The 16,129-nt window shown below is 38.7% G+C and overlaps 1 protein-coding gene across 1 annotated transcript in view; it reads right to left on the bottom strand.

Moving 5' to 3' along the window:
* Positions 1–16,129, bottom strand: part of DOK5 (docking protein 5) — a 147,155-nt gene that overhangs the window by 7,272 nt on the left and 123,754 nt on the right. The window contains exon 7 of the mRNA XM_020984259.2: positions 1,581–1,701. Coding sequence (XP_020839918.1) covers positions 1,581–1,701 — 121 coding nt within the window. The remainder of the gene's footprint in view (positions 1–1,580; positions 1,702–16,129) is intronic.

Below are 16,129 nucleotides of genomic sequence, written 5' to 3'. Positions count from 1 at the left end.
AAGGATGACAGGAGCACTCAAAAATGAAATTCTGAAGATATAAAAATGATGTCTTTCTTATTGAGTCATGTCTAATTCTTCATGACCTCATTTTGGGGTTTTCTTGGAAAAGATACTGGAGTGGTTTGCCATTTCCTTCCCCAGCTCATTTTACAGATGAGGAAACTGAGGCAAATGGGATTAAGTGGCTTACCCAGGGTCACACAGCTAGTAAGTATCTGAGTCCAGATTTGAACTCAAGAAGATGAGTCTTCCTGTTCCCAGGCCTAGCACTCTATCCAGTTGCCACTCACTGCCCTATATAAATGGTGTCTAAGAGGAGGGAAAGGGAGAGCTGTCTAAGAATATTGATGTGGCTGCACAAGGACATCCCTGACCATCTCAGATTTAAGATGGCTTGTATAACACATGGAAACAAGGGAAGGCAATGGAAGATAGCTAAGAAAGAATAACACAGTCCTATCAGAATCATGCCTAGAATGCTCAGACCAGCAAGGAACAGCAATGGTTCTAAGCAACAAAAAGGAGGGGTAGGTTTTGGTGAGGGTAAACACTTTGGGGAAAATGTGAAGAATAAAACATGGATAGGACTGCTCCTTAGAGGGTGAAGAGAACAATGATAACATGGTAACAAGACTAGGGAGTTGTTCAACTCATTTTGCTTCAGTTTTCTCTTCTAAGGATATTTCAACTAGGAGGAACAAAACCAAAATGTGTAACATGAAGTTGAAATATGAGGTAAATAGGGCAAATAAAAGGTCTAGAGAAGTATCTAGTTTCCCCCTAAACAAATTAAAATGATCAGGCATTAATATACTACACATCCTAAGCTACTGAAAGAACTCGCAAACATTATTAAGATCACAGGATCATACATTTAGAGATGGAAAGGGCCTTAAAGCTCATTTAGTCCAATCCTTTTCCATACATGAAAAAGGTGTAGACCTAGCAAAGTGTGAGTTATGTGAGGTCATATAGGTAGTAAATGATAGAATAGGAGTTCAAATCCAGGTCTTCTGACTCCAAAATATGTCATTCTTACTGAGTCAGAGATCATGAACACAAGTGGGGCTATGGAATTTAAAGACCAATAGTTTGAGGAGCTGGGCTCTAATCTTGGCTGTGATTACTTGATTCATCTTTTGCTGGTCATTTCATGCTTCCTGGTCCTACCTCATCTGTCAAAGGAGGGGGCTAGACTAAATGAGGCCTCAGCCCCCTTCAAGTTCTAAATCTGTGGTCTTATGATTCAATTAAGTATTAACCTTCTTTTCAAAAACAAATGATTGTGTATATGCAAACTCCAGATGATTAAATTTGTGTTCTAGTCTTTCTAAAATCCTAATTATTAAAGCAATGATTTGTAAGTATTTGGGAAAAGAATCAATGTGCATTTAAGTTCTCCAAGAATAGGTCATGCCAAACTGACCATATTTACTATTTTGATGGAATAACTTTCAGAGTGGGTAGAATATCTAAGTAGGTTTTAGCAAACTCTTAATGAGTCAACAGAGGCAACCAACAAGGTTAATGATACTCCAGGCTACACTGAGAGAGGTGTCTCCCCTGGTCCTGCTCACCTTGTAAGCTATACAGCTGACCAGTGCTGTGCTGCCGAGTGATGTGCTGCCAATAGGCACTACGTGGGAGGGGCACCATGGTGCTGAGTGAGACAGCTCGCTCGCTCATCTTCATTTGGAGCTGTGGGGAGAAAAAGTTGGACATGAATGGCAAGGTTACTGAGAAGTACTCTCTACAAGAGTATAAATTACACCAAAGTAACATCTAGACCTGTTAAGATACCTCCAAGCCTCACTGAGTCAACTCCTCTCTGGCTTTGCAGATGAGGAAATTAAGCCCAGAGAGGTTGTGTCTTGCTAGATGGCTGGGGAAGAGTATCTTCAAATTTCCTTCCAGTTCTAAATCCTCTAATCCTATGAGATCCATAATTACATGAAGCAGCTTGGGCTTTGCCCCAATGCAGAAAATTTAGAGGTCATGAACAACACACTTGGAGAGTACTTGATCCACTCATACATCAGCCCCCTCCCTCACCTGCTCATCTTCACTGCCATGACTCATCACCCATGTGCCTCATCGACAGACTAGGAAGCAGCCTGTGACAGTGGGAAGAGCCCTGGTTTGCAACTTTGGACCTACAGGAATTGTGTTCATGTCCCATCTTTGAAGCTTACTACCTTTGTGACCTTGCAACCATGAGCTAGTTACATAAACCTCCCCAGGGCTTCATCTTTAAAATGAAGGGGTTGGATTAGATGGCCTTTGAAGTATCTCCAATTCTAGATCCATGATCCCAAGAGCCTACTCTTTCCCTTGTGCCCATCTCTACCCAAATTTCTGACTTATTACCCTGTCCACCCTATGTTCAATATCCTCCCATTCTTGTCCTGCCCACGTGGCAAGTGATAGATGCACTTCAAGACATTAGAAACCTTGCGGGTTTTCAATGTCTACTTGCTCTCTCTAAGGCCACATTCCTGGTGAACCATGCGTAGGGTACCTCAATTCATTTACCTGAGGTAAAAATAGGCTTATTATGACTCCAGATCCTACAAGTCAAAGGCAGGTAGTGAGTATATTTACAAGGAAGTCTAATGCTAATTAAAACATAAAAAATGCATAAGATAAAATACTACAAAACCTATCATTATGTTAGCTCCCAATGTGACAGTCTCATTAGGGGCACAGAGCTAAAGCATATGAAATAACCAAAGAGTAATCAGTGATGGTATACAATCAAGTGCTGAGTGGGGTAGCACCATTGCGGAGTAGGTGCTCAGAAAAAAAAAAATTGAAGAAAGAAAAATGGACCCGGGGGGTTGTCAGTGTTTGAGGAAATATTCGTGGGGGATTTCTGAACCTTCACTAGATCTAGGCCTTAAAGGAAAAGCATAGATTTGGATGAATGACAAGAAGAAGGGAGGAGATTACATGCAGAAAATGTATGAAATAAAACATGAAGGTGAGATTTAGCATTAAGCTGGAAGGAAACTCGAGATAATCCAGTCCAAGCCCCTTGCCTTCAAGGCCACTGTGATATCCTCCATTCTTCTCATGATATCATATAGTAAACTGAACATAGTTATGAAATGGAATATTCTGATTACATGAGTATTCTGATTAACTGGCAGTATTGCAGATATGCTAATATTTCCAAGTGAAAATCCAAAGCTTATTATAGGTTCATGATTCTGACCTATTTATTCTGGAAAGAAGTCTTTAAGGAACAGCTGAAAATAAGCTCAGTTCAATACCAAATTACCCAATAGGTATGATGGGCATATGACAAGGAGTCCCCAAGGAAAGCAGAATTGAAGTGCTTACAAAATGGAAGTCAAGTGGGTTTCTGCTCATGGAAACCTTGCTCTTTAATATGGTTTGCAAATCATTTGTTTACACATTGGCCATGTTCTTTGCTCTCTCTGCCTTCTACCCCTCAGTCATAACCTTACAGTCCCTGGGCTTCAAGCGATAATGTATAAATTCTTTGAAAAAAATGTTCAGGCAGCTAAGTGACACAGTAGATAGAGTACCAGCCCTGGAGTCAGGAGGTCCTGAGTTCAAATCTAGCCCCAGACACTTATTAGCTGTGTGACTCTGGCCAAGTCACTTAACCCTGATTGCCTCAAAAAAAAAAATATTCCCTGGCCTGTCTGGTATCCCTAGCCACCATGATGCTGAGTTACACAAATCCCTGTGCTTTGAATGCGTCTCAGTCACAGAATTTTAGACTTGAAAAGGGCCCTAATGACCATCTAGTCCAATACAAACTGCTAAAAGAATCCCAACAATATTCTCAACTATTCCTATCCAGCCTTTGCATAAAGACCTCCAGGAAGTGATAACCCACTATATTCTGAGGCAATTTCTTATACTTTGGGACAGCTCCATTTTAAGGAAGTTTTTGGTTTTGTTTTGTTTTTCTCTTACATCCAGACAAAACTTGCCTCTCTGAAACTTCCATCCATTGCTCTCAGCCCTGCCTTCAGATTCTCTCTTCTAACCTATGCTATCCAATGGGGAAAAGAGAGGTAAGAGAATGAGTATTTAGTAAGGGCCTATTGTGTGCCAGGCCCTGTATTGTTGGGAATGTAATGTACTTTACAAATGTCATCTCATTTGATCTTCACAAACACCCTGGGAGGTAGGTTCTATTATGATCCCCATTTTACAGTTAAGGAAACTGAGGCAGACAAAGGTTAAGTGATTTTCCCATGGCCATACAACTAGTAAGTGTCTGTGTATGGATTTGAACTCAGGTCTTCCTGACTCCAGGCCCAGTGCTCTTATCCAGTATATCACCTAGCTGACACTAATCTGACATGTTATATTTTAATTGATTAAGGAGATTTTTATTCACATAATAATTCACTATTATTTTACACATCTTTGGTGAATACATTATTTTATTAATCTTTTAAAAATATTTAGTAATTTTCAACCTTTCTCAATTTTTCTCTTACTTAAACTTGTAGTTTCACACAATGACCTTCAATGAATTAGTCATTTATTGGTTTGATTAATTCCTGCAACTGGTGTAGATGACAACTGTTCCATGCCTTCTCATACCTTATCATCCATGACCATGTCCACCCTCTCTAGAGGGTCTAGTCATGACATTGGATTTCTTCCTTTGAATCTTTTAATACTTCCTAGGTACTATTTCAACCCATGGGCAGTGTATCTGCTACCTATTACTCTCACTACATGGTTAGGTCAATCACCTCCCTTTACAGTCATATGTGTTATGGATAATGCCTTTTGCACCACTTCTCCTGTACAAGTGATCATTAGCAATACATCACAGTCTGCTGACAGGCATCATGAGTCTTCACGTTGCCCTTCGAGCCAATTGCAATTTAGATTCTTCAGAGATTATAGTTAGTATTCCATGATTTGCAGTGACTACAAATACCAGGAGAATATTAGTGTCAAAGAAAACATGGGATTTATTGATGAAGGATGGCTGAACAAATTGTGATATATGAATTAAATGGAATAGTATTGTACTATAAACATGGTGAGTATGAAGAATTCCAAAAATAACATGGATAAATTTATATGAACTGATGTAGAGTGAAGGAAACAGAATCAGTAGAAGCAAAATACACAATGACTACAATAATGTAAATTGAAACAATATTAAAAGGCAGATGAACTCAGATTAAATAACCAGCCTTGGTCCCAGAAGACAGATGATGAAACACTGTTTTCCCTTCTCAGCGGAGAAGTGGAAGATAATGGATGTACAATGTTAAATCCATTATCACTCTTAGTTATTTTATCTATTAATTTTGCTTAACTGTTTTTCTCTATTAAAAAGGGAAGACTCACTAGGACAGAAGAAGGGAGGTACATCAGTAAATAATGACAATCCAAAACCCTCAGAGAATCACTAAGATATATATTGATATAGATATAGATATGTATGTATGTATGTATATATATATATGCATAAGCATATAGATGCATACACATTTATATGTATGTGTGTGCATGTGTATATACATATGTGTACATATATATATATATACATACATATGCATGTGTATATATAGTGTATATATAACTTGGGCACAATAGATGCAGTTTCTCAACTGTGATCTAACACTCTCACCAGCTATTTATTATTCTGTTCTGGCCTCAGCTCATAACTCATTGGATTGTCAATGCAATTCTTCCAACTGTATAGTAGAATTTGGAAAATATGCATTTTCCTGCATTTAGTTTCCCATCTATAGATTAGTATGATCTCTTTTGAGTGGCTATAGATCACACTGAGGAAACCTAACAGTGTTCAGGGTCTCAAAGCAATTGGCACAATGCCATTTGAGAACACAGTTTCTGAAGAACCTCACCATATATGTGGGAAATACCTCTCTCATTTGGACTTTACAGAGTATATTATCTGTGGTAGAGGTAAGTAACTGTGATGACTATATCTCTGGTCTTATACCAAGTTTAATAGTTATAGTGAGAGCATTAAACAAATTTATTTTTATGGTTGAATCTATAAAGCTATCCTGTATGATCTTACCATGTGCATGGAAGACACATGGAGTCTCAAGAATCTTGCTCTCTTAAGCTTTGTTTTTACCAAACAAATGCAAATTGATAATTATATATGAAAAAACAATAAGCAATGTTTTGTGTTCTATAATACTGATGCCTTTTTTTGCCTGTGAAGATACGATCTACTGTAGACAACAGTAGGAAAAAGCCTGCCTATTTCTTTCTCATGTTTTTATTAAGGACCTTTTTAAGTGAAGAAACCATTCTCACAAAGGTTTTATAGATAAATAAGTAGTATATGGATTAGTATTTACTAATAATTTACTTTGCCACTTTTTTATCATGTGTAGAGGTTTTTTTTTTTCTGTTCTTTTGGAATCTTCCACTTAAAGCTACCTTGAAAATGAATTCCTGAGTGCTCTTAAAATTATTAACACCTAAAGCACAGGTTTCCTTTACATAAATGTGTTTGATCTGGTCCAGCTCTTCTTGACTCCATTTTCTTGAGTACCACTCACATTCTGAGTACTAACATGTGGAATACAAATAGAGGTTCTACTACTATTGATGATCAGAACAGATCGCTATGGAAATTCTGGTAGAGCTGTACCATTTCACTTTAATTTCTTGACATCATTCCTCTTCATTCAGGTAGGACCACTGGCAAGTCACCTTAGTTCTCTGAGCCTTGGTTTCCTCTTATTTAAATGACAATAATGATACTTGCACTACCTACCTCACAGAGTCATGAGAAAAATGTTTTATAAACTTGTAAATGTTTCATAAATTTGGGTTCTTAAAAAATGTGGTTTAGGATCCTTGCTGGAAAAAGTCCTTTAGAAAATCATATGGCAGCAAACAAACAACCAACCACATTCTGGTGAGAAATAGGAGCTGATTTCTTGGCTTCAGATTGAATAAATTGAAGGCCACAAAAATATTAATTTTTTTTAATGAACTTTAAATAGATATTTGGGGAGGTACTGTAGTAAGAGTGGAAAAGATAGTGCCAGTTCTAGAGTCAAGCTGCTTGGATTTAAGTCCTGACCCATGACACATGATGGCTGGGCAATCATGAACAAGTCACTTAATTCCTATGTTCCTTAAGAAACTCTCTAAAGTATAAGTTGAAGAACAGTTGCTGAGATATACATTATTAGAGAGAATTTCCTCACCAAAAGTTCCACACAGCAGTGAAATCAAAGATCCAGGCCAAAAAACAATTAACTTTGCCTAAGCTACATCATCTACCGAGCCCGCCACTCCCCAATGGATGTACTGAAAGTGATTCTTTCTAAGAGATATAGACACACTTCCTGTGTTGTGGCACCTATAGCAGCTAAGAAAAAGGAATATTCACAGTTCACATTTACATAGAACTTTCTGGTTATAAAGCACTTTACAAAAAATGATCTAAAGTAATCCTCATAATAACACTTTGAAGGAAGTGCAAATATTATTCTCATTTTATAGATAAGGAGAGTAAGGTGCAGAGAGGTTAAAAAATGACTTGTCCAGAGTCATACAGCTGTCTCCAGACAGTACACTATAATCGGGGAGAAGAGGAGGGGGTGGGAATAAGCTTTTACATATTGTTGCTGCTGTTGAGTCATTTCAATTGTGTCTGACTCTCCATGACGCCATTTGTTTGGTTTGTTTGTTTGTTTCTATTTGGGGATTGGTTTTTGTTTTGTTTTTTGTTTGTGTTTTGTTTTTAGCAAAGATGCTGAAGTGGCTTGCCATTTCCTTTTCTAGCTCATTTTATAGATGAGAAACTGAGGTAAACAGGGTCAAGAGTCACAGAGTTAGCAAGTATCGGAGGCTAGATTTTAACTCATGAAGATGAGTTTTCCTGATCCCAAGCCTAGTGCTCTATCCATTATGCCACCTAGTGCAGGATACCATGTAAATATATACATATACATATGCACAGACATATACATATGCATATGCATATACATATGTGTGTATAAATATAGTACCTGCTACATGCCAGGCACTGTGCTAAGCACTTTTTACAACTATTATCTTACATTTACAAATGTTATCTCAGAGAAAGATATGGGCCTGTGAGTCTACGTTTCTTGTCTCAGCTCTCACACAACTCTCCATGTGACATGGTCAAGTTATTTCATCTCTTTTATTACTCACCTATAATACTATTACAAAGGCTTCAAGTTGACAGTCTCTAAATTCCCTTGTAATATTCTCTAGTTCTTTGATCATGTGACTCCCAGTCAAGTATCTTTTCTAAAATGCTACAGCTGATACCTCTAGTTGGAGATAGAGAATGAACACAAACAAAATAATGCTTATAAACACCAAGTAACATAAATTAATGTAAATAAATGTGGGGTCCATGAGTGTTGGATAAATTAATAATCTCTCTAATTTGAACTCTATGATCTGAATCTGGTGGGCTAACCAAGAAATGCTTCCTGGACAAAGTGACTTCTAAAGCCAGGTTTTGCAGGAAGTGAGAGATACAGATTGGCTGGTAGGGGAGGCGTGTGTGTTTTCTTCCTTTTTGGGGGCGGGAGAGGAAAGAAATCTGCCTATTCCTAAGATCAAGCCAAGAAGAAAAATCTTTCTATTTAACCCCAACCACGGTTGGTTGGTTTTTTTGTTGTTGTTGTTCTGTTTTTGCTTTGTTCCAAGTTCCTCATTTAGTTCAGCTGAATGTAAGGCAATTCTTATACCCATCTGGGATGGGGAAAGCTGTTCTGGAGCACTCCATAATTGCCCAGCAATACTGTACCATATTGCCATTCCCCAGGACCCAACAGTTTGAACTGCAGAGCACTGTGTTTGCTGAAATAGAACAGCATGACAGAATGGGCCTGTTTGGTGCCACAGTCAATCATAAAGACCATATGCCTGTGTTTGCGGCCACCGTCTGCGTTCATTCAGAAACGGGCACAAATCATTGCAGTGACAGCCTGGTCAGTACTGCAAGACCTCATTCAACTCTCATCATAGACCCATCACTCCCTGGAAGTTCATCCAATGGGGTCTCCCAGAGGGATACTTTTTACCCAGGCAAATACATATATTGTCATTTTCCATTTCTTCAAGCTCAGTTCTGATGTGATTTCACAGAGGAACGTTTTGACAATGTTAGTAATCAGAAGTCTGAATTTCAATCCTTTCTTACCCACATACTATACCACATTCTGTACTAGTGTCAGCTTAAAAAAAATGACCCATCTATTTTCCATGATTGTATTAAGCTTCAATGTGGGTGGAGTTGAGTCAGAAGGATGCAGCATGATATATCTGAAACAGTATGCTTACTGCGAAGTCAGAAGACCATGGTTCACATTATGATTCTGCCATGATTACTAGCTGAGGGAAGCTGGTCAAGGCATTGAGATCTCTAGGCCTCTCAGTCTCCTCCTCTGTAAGTGGTTGAAATCAGTAAGTTCTAAGGTCCCATCCAGCCCTGATCTTCTATTGGTCTATGAGGCCAGAAGGCACAATTCAGTTAGTAGAACCCAGCAAACATTATTAAGTCCCCACTGCATTTAGAGCACTGGGATAGACTCTGAGGAAGGTTCAAATTTGAGGTGACATTGTGCTTGCCCTGGCGACCTTATAGTTGGGTGGAAAATTGGTAGAGTTGTAGTCTGAGGGAGGCTTGCAATGAAGGTGTCCTCATTTTATTCTAGTAATAGTATATCCCTCACTTTTCTATTGTCCCCATTTATTGTTTTAGCTTTTTTGGTCCAGCTTCACGAACTATATGTTCAGCTCCCTTCACAAAAAAAAACCACCCATATTTGCAAACATATGTATCCCTTTGAATTTCTGCCCTTATGGTGTTTCTCATCTTCCTTAGCATTTTGTACTTCTTTTATTTATTTTTGTGATTAACAGTGCTTTCTAACAAGGCAATAGCAACTATTCCTTCAAGTCCTGTTCCAATGAATCTCTCCCATCCATAACATATTAGTAATAACAACCATAGCTGATATTTATATATCAAGGCTTACAAAGTTCTTTACACATCCTCATTCAATTCTCACAACACTCCTGTGATACCTATGACTATTCCTATTTTATAGATGGATAAACTGAGGCTTAGTAAGATTAAGTAGGTTGCCCAGAATCCCACACCTAGTAAGGGCCTGAAGCAGCATTAGAATCCAATTCTATCTGACTCCCAGTTCAATGTTCTATCCACTATATTAAATTCTCTGTTGCCCTAGAGAGATATGGGAATTCTCACAAAACCTTGTACTTGGCATGACATTTCACATTCTCCTTTGAACTGTATTTAGATCTATTCCCCTCTACTACTATCAGATAGTAAAGGGCAAAAGCTGTTTTATTCCTTCTCAGTGAAGGAAACAATGAGGTGCTAAGTTAAAGAAGTCTCAGGGAAGAGGTAACACTGGAGTTGTCTGAGCCAAAAGGGAGGGGTCAGATATGAATAGGGCAACTAGGTGGCACAATGGATATGATGCTAGTCCTGGAGTCAGGAAGACCCAAGTTCAAATGTGGCCTCAGACACTTACCAGCTGTGTGACCTTGGGCAGTCACTCAACTTCACTGTTTGCCTCAGTTTTCTCATCTGTAAAATGAACTGGAGAAAGAAATGGCAAAACACTCCAGCATCTTTGCCAAGAAAACCCCAAATGAGGTCACAAATAGTCAGCTAGGACTGAAACAATTGAACAACATGTGAATAGGCAGGGAAGTGCATGCATTTCTTCTGGGCAAGAACAATGAACAAAATCTTGCTTGTAATCAAGAATGAGCATAGCCATGGCAGGAAAGAGCAAAGTATAATGCAAAGGAAGAAGTCTTAGCTCTAGAGCCTTAAGTTCTCCAGCTGAATCCATCAGTAACCACCAGCACGTCCTTGACCAACTCATAGACACCTCGCTGGTCCTCAGTTCCTAATTTATAAAATGAGGGTGCTGACCTCAAAGGTCTCTTCCAGCTCTAAATCTATATATGATCCCAAAAGACCAGCAGAAATGAAATTAAATGTTAGTGTCCCAGAAGATAGGGCTTCAAGTTCTGGTTCTTTTATATATACTACATGTGTGGCCTTGCGCAAGTTACTTCCACTCTTTAGAACTCATTTTCTTCATCTATAATCGAAACGCTTCAATTCAATGATCTGAGTTCCCTTCCAGTCTAAATCTCCATGTACTTATATGTCTGAAATTAGTGGTTGATAAACTTAATAAAAATTGGATGAGATCACATTGTGGAAAGGCTAGAGTATCAGTCTAGGTTGGCTGAGGGGCTCTATCCTGCAATTAAGGAGGAATAACTGATCAACTGGATGCATGGATAAACAGGGATACATCCAAGAAGGTGAGATCAGGCGAGACAAGAGTCCAGGGCTCGTCAATCTGCCTTCCACACCTCTCACATACACCTTGTTCTCTCCTCTCACATGGTTGTCAACTTAGCTCAGTCCCTCACTTCTTACCTAGACTATTTCAAAAGTTCTCTTTGCCTTAAGTTCCACTCCTTTCCAATCCATCTTCCACACAGTTGCCATGGTGATTTTCCAGTAACAGAAATTTGAATGTCATCATTTGTTAAATAAACTCCAATAGTTTCCTATTACTGTTAAGGTTAACTAACTTTTCTAATAAGCATTTAAAGCCTTTCACAACCTGGCTTCACATCACCTTTCCCACCTTATTATACATTACTTCCCTTCACACACACTCCATGGCCTTAACTGACGTTCTTATAATACCTTATACGTGACCCCCCCATCTGTCTCCATGCCTCTGCACACATTTTCCCACATACCAAGGACGAACTCCTTCTACCTCAGAATCCCAAGTTATCTTTAAAGCTCATATTAAATGGCACCTTCTGCATGAGACCTGCCCTGATTTCTCCAGATGTTACAACCTTCTCCTCAAAAGTTACCTTGTATTTGTCTTGTACGTATTTAGTACACATTTTTACACTTACATATTGTCCCTTTATCCCCACTTTAATAAAATCTGAATCCTCTGATGGAAGAAAAAGGCTTCTTTTTTTTCTTTCATGTCTTTCTTTCTCATACCCCTAGCCCAGTATCTGGACCATAAAATGCACATGGTCTATGACTGTTGATTGATTAAACAGAAACCCCCACCATAGTCATTCATTCATGTGTTCATTTGTTCAATGAATGCAACTCCTACTGATAGAGAGGCTTTGCTCTATGTGCTATAAAAAGATAAATAAATTATAAAAAGACTTTGGAAAAATTTTAGGGAGAATGTTCGCTCCATCTTCGATCCTGCTAACCCACTACTCCTAACAAAAAAAAAATGGGAAATGGGATCTGTGTTCCCATTCCATTTTAATGCATGTTACATATTACTTCTTTACTAGCCAAGATATACAATTTAAAGTAAATCCTTAACAAAACGTATTTATTACCCCTGAGACATTCTCAGCTTCTTGATTCTTCCCCTTTAGGATTTCAACCTCTATTCAGTTTGACTCACTGGGCACAGCATTGGATTCGATATCAAAAGACTTAGATTCTACTTAAGGTTCAGCACCACCACCACCCAGCTCCGTATGACCTTAGACAGGACTCTTTCCTTCTCTGGACCCCAGGTTCACCTCTGTGTAAAATGAGAAAATTGGATTGGTTAATTTTTAAAATCATTTCTGATGACCAGAGTCTAACTAAATTTTACATTAAATTGAGAATTTTATTATGACCAGCATTTAGCATAGTGTCTGGAACATACCAAGCACTTAATAAATCTTCCATCTATCTATCACCTATCCATTCATTCCTGCTAGCTATCATCCCTTATCTCTTTGGCTCTTCGTGGCTAAACTCCTTGAAATGGTTGGCTACAATAGGTGCTTCCACTTTCTTTCATCTCGCTCTCTTCCTAACACCTTACAACTAAGCTTCTGACCTCATCGTTCAATTAAAACTTCTCTCTTCATATTTACCAGTGATCTCTTATTTGCCAAATCCTATGGTCCTTTCTCAGTCCTCATTCTCCTGTATCTTTGTGTAGCCTATCACACTATTGATCACCATCTCCTCCTTGATATTCTCTTTTTTCTAGGTTTTTGGGACAGCACTCTATCCTGCTTCTCCTCTGACCATTCCTCCATTCCTTTTTTTTCTTAGGGATGGGGTTAAGTGACTTGCCCAAGGTCACACAGCTAGTAAGTGTCAAGTGTTTGGTCTGAGGCTGGATTTGAACTCAGATCCTCCTGACTTCAGGGCCAGTGCTCTATCCACTGCACCACCTAGCTGCCCCATCCTCCATTCCTTTTGCTATATTTTCATCCAGGTCATGCCCTCTAACCAGAGATGTTCTGGAGAGTTCTGTCCTGGGCCCTCTTCTCTTCTCCTTCTATATTATTTCACTTGGTGATCTCATCAGCTTTCATGGATTTAATTACCCTCTCTATTCTGATGATTCTCAAATCTACCTGTCCAGCACTAACCCTTTCTATTGACTTCCAGTCTTGTATCTCCAATTGACTTTAAGACAGCTCAAATTGGATAACCAGTACACATCTTAAACCCGACACGTCCAAAACCAAACTCATTATCTCTTCCCCCAAATCTTCTCTACCTCCTACTTTTCCCATTACTGCAGAGGAGTAAACCATCCTGCCAGTCCATTGGGCTTACAACCTAGGTATTATCCTAAACTGCTCAACTGACTTTCATACGACCACCTCCTACCATATCCAATCTGTGGCCAATGCCTATCGATTTCACCTTTGCAACATCTTTCAAATACACCCCTTTCTCGCCTTTGACAAGCCATAACTGGTCTTTTACGATAGCCTGCTGATGGGTCTCCCTGTCTTAAGTCTCTCCACTCTAATCCATCCTCCATTCAGCCACCGAAGTGATTTTAATAAAGCACAGGTCCAACTGTGTCACACCCCACTGAACAAACTCCAGCAACTCCCTATCACCTCCAGCATAAAATACAAAATGCTCTGTTTGGCGTCCAAAGTCCTTCAAAATCTAGCCCTCTCCTATTCTTACATTTTGGCCCCATTCACCCACTTGGACCCAGCATACACATGCCAGCATATGTTGACCTTGAGGCTAAAACTGAGTTGCAAAATGAGGAGGAATGCTTGCCCTGACAAGTTCAAACACGTATTCTCCTTCCCTAGACCTTGTTCCCAAAAAAATGCTGTTTAAATATTGGCTAAGTTTTGTTGCAAAGTGTCATTGTTGAAATACGCTGATCCAGTGACAGTGACCTCTTTTTTATTCAATGAAAAAGACATTCCATCTCTTGACACCAGGTATACTCTCTGGCTGTTCCCCTTGCCTGCAATGGTCTGCCTCCTCATCTCTACCTACCGGTTTTCCTGGCTTCTTTTAAGTCCCAACTAAAATTCTATCTCCTACAGAAAGTTTATCCCAACCTCTTTTAATTCTAGTGCCTCTCAATTATTTCCTATTTATCCTTTGGGACAGCTAGGTGCCACAGTGGATAGAGTGCTGGGCCTGGAGTCAGGAAGACCTGCATGCAAATCCAACCTCAGACACTTACTAGCTGTATGACCCTGCGCAAGTCATTTAATCCTGTTTGTCTCAGTTTCCTCATCTGTAAAATGAGCTGGAGAAGGAAATGAAAAATTGCTCTAGTATCTTTGCCAAGAAAAGCCCAAAAGGGTCAAGAAGAGTTGGACATGACTGAAAACAACTAAATAACAACAACTATCCTGTATATAGCCTGCTCGTACAAGGTTGTTTGGATATTGTCTCACCCAGGGGTGAGGAACCTGTGGCTTCAAGGCCACGTGTGGCCCTGTAGGTCCTCAAATGTGGCCCTTTGATTGAAGATTCAGTCCCGGCCTTTCACCTTTAAATTGAGAGCTCCTTGAGGGTAGGAACTGTCCTTTGCCTTTTTAGTGTTTAGCACAATGCCTGACACATAGTAGGTGCTTAACAAATGATTATTGAGTGATTTATCTTAAAATTGTTTAAAGAGTTGCTCCAAACATTGTACACAGGAACAGCTATATTATATAATAAACAACTGTGAATGACTTAGCTATTCTCAGCAATGCAATGGTACAAGACAATCCCAAAGGACTCATGATGAAAAATGCTATCAGTCTCCAGAGGAAGAACTGATGTCATCTGAATACAAACCAAAGCATACTACTTTCCTCTTCCTTCCTTCCTTCTTTTTTTCTTTCTAGTTTTCTTTCACAGAATGACTAATATGGAAATGTTTTATATGATTGCAAATGTATAACCTGTATCAGATTGCTTACCATCTCAGGGATGGGGGAAGAAGGAGGGCAGAGAGGGATAGAATTTGGAACACAAAACTTAAAAAAAAAGAATGTTAAAATTGTTTTCCATGTAATTGGTGGGGTATGGGGGGGAGAATATTATTTTAAAAAGGAATTGCTCTACTACAAAAGAAACAAAAACAATACAACAACTGATTTTTAAGGGAAATTAGCTCCAAAATTCTTGCTTTTAAAATAATAATACCAATGAAAGAATGCATCTCATAATAAATAGAAATCACATTATTTCCTCATGAAAAAACTCATCTACTGGTTAAAAAAAGCTTATTTAATCAAGGGAGAAATTACCATATTATATACATAGAAAACCTTGTTTTCCACTAAAATATATTTGATGGTGTTCTAATGTAAAAGTAGGGGGGAACAGCAAAAAGTTTATTTTAACATTTTTTAAATTACCTAAGTAGCTGAGGAACATGGGTTTGTTTGTTTTTAATGAACCATTTTATTGTTAATTATATTCAGCTCCTCGACTAAAATCTCATTCATATACCTCATCAGGTGTGGAAGTGACTTTGCAACAAAGTTTATTAAATGTTCAAACAACTTTTTTTTTGCAATAAGGTCAAGGAAAGGAGAATATGTGTTAGAATTTGTCAATGCATTCATTTTTCTTCACTCTGCACTTGTTTTTAACCTCAAGGGCAACACATACTGGTATATGTATGCTGGGTCCAATACCATAGCTTTCTGGGATAGTGAAATATCTATTCATGGAGAAAGAAAGAGAAGAGAGTAGTGAAAAAGGAAGTGAGGGGAAGGGGAAAGTCAGGAGCAAAAGGAAAGGAGAGGGAAGTTAAATAAA

The sequence above is a fragment of the Phascolarctos cinereus genome, unplaced genomic scaffold (genome assembly GCF_003287225.1).
Source record: "Phascolarctos cinereus isolate Bilbo 61053 unplaced genomic scaffold, phaCin_HiC Scaffold_2;HRSCAF=192, whole genome shotgun sequence".
NCBI lineage: Eukaryota > Metazoa > Chordata > Mammalia > Diprotodontia > Phascolarctidae > Phascolarctos > Phascolarctos cinereus.
Note: the sequence above shows the minus strand (reverse complement) of the source record. Positions and strands in the feature narration are given on the sequence as shown.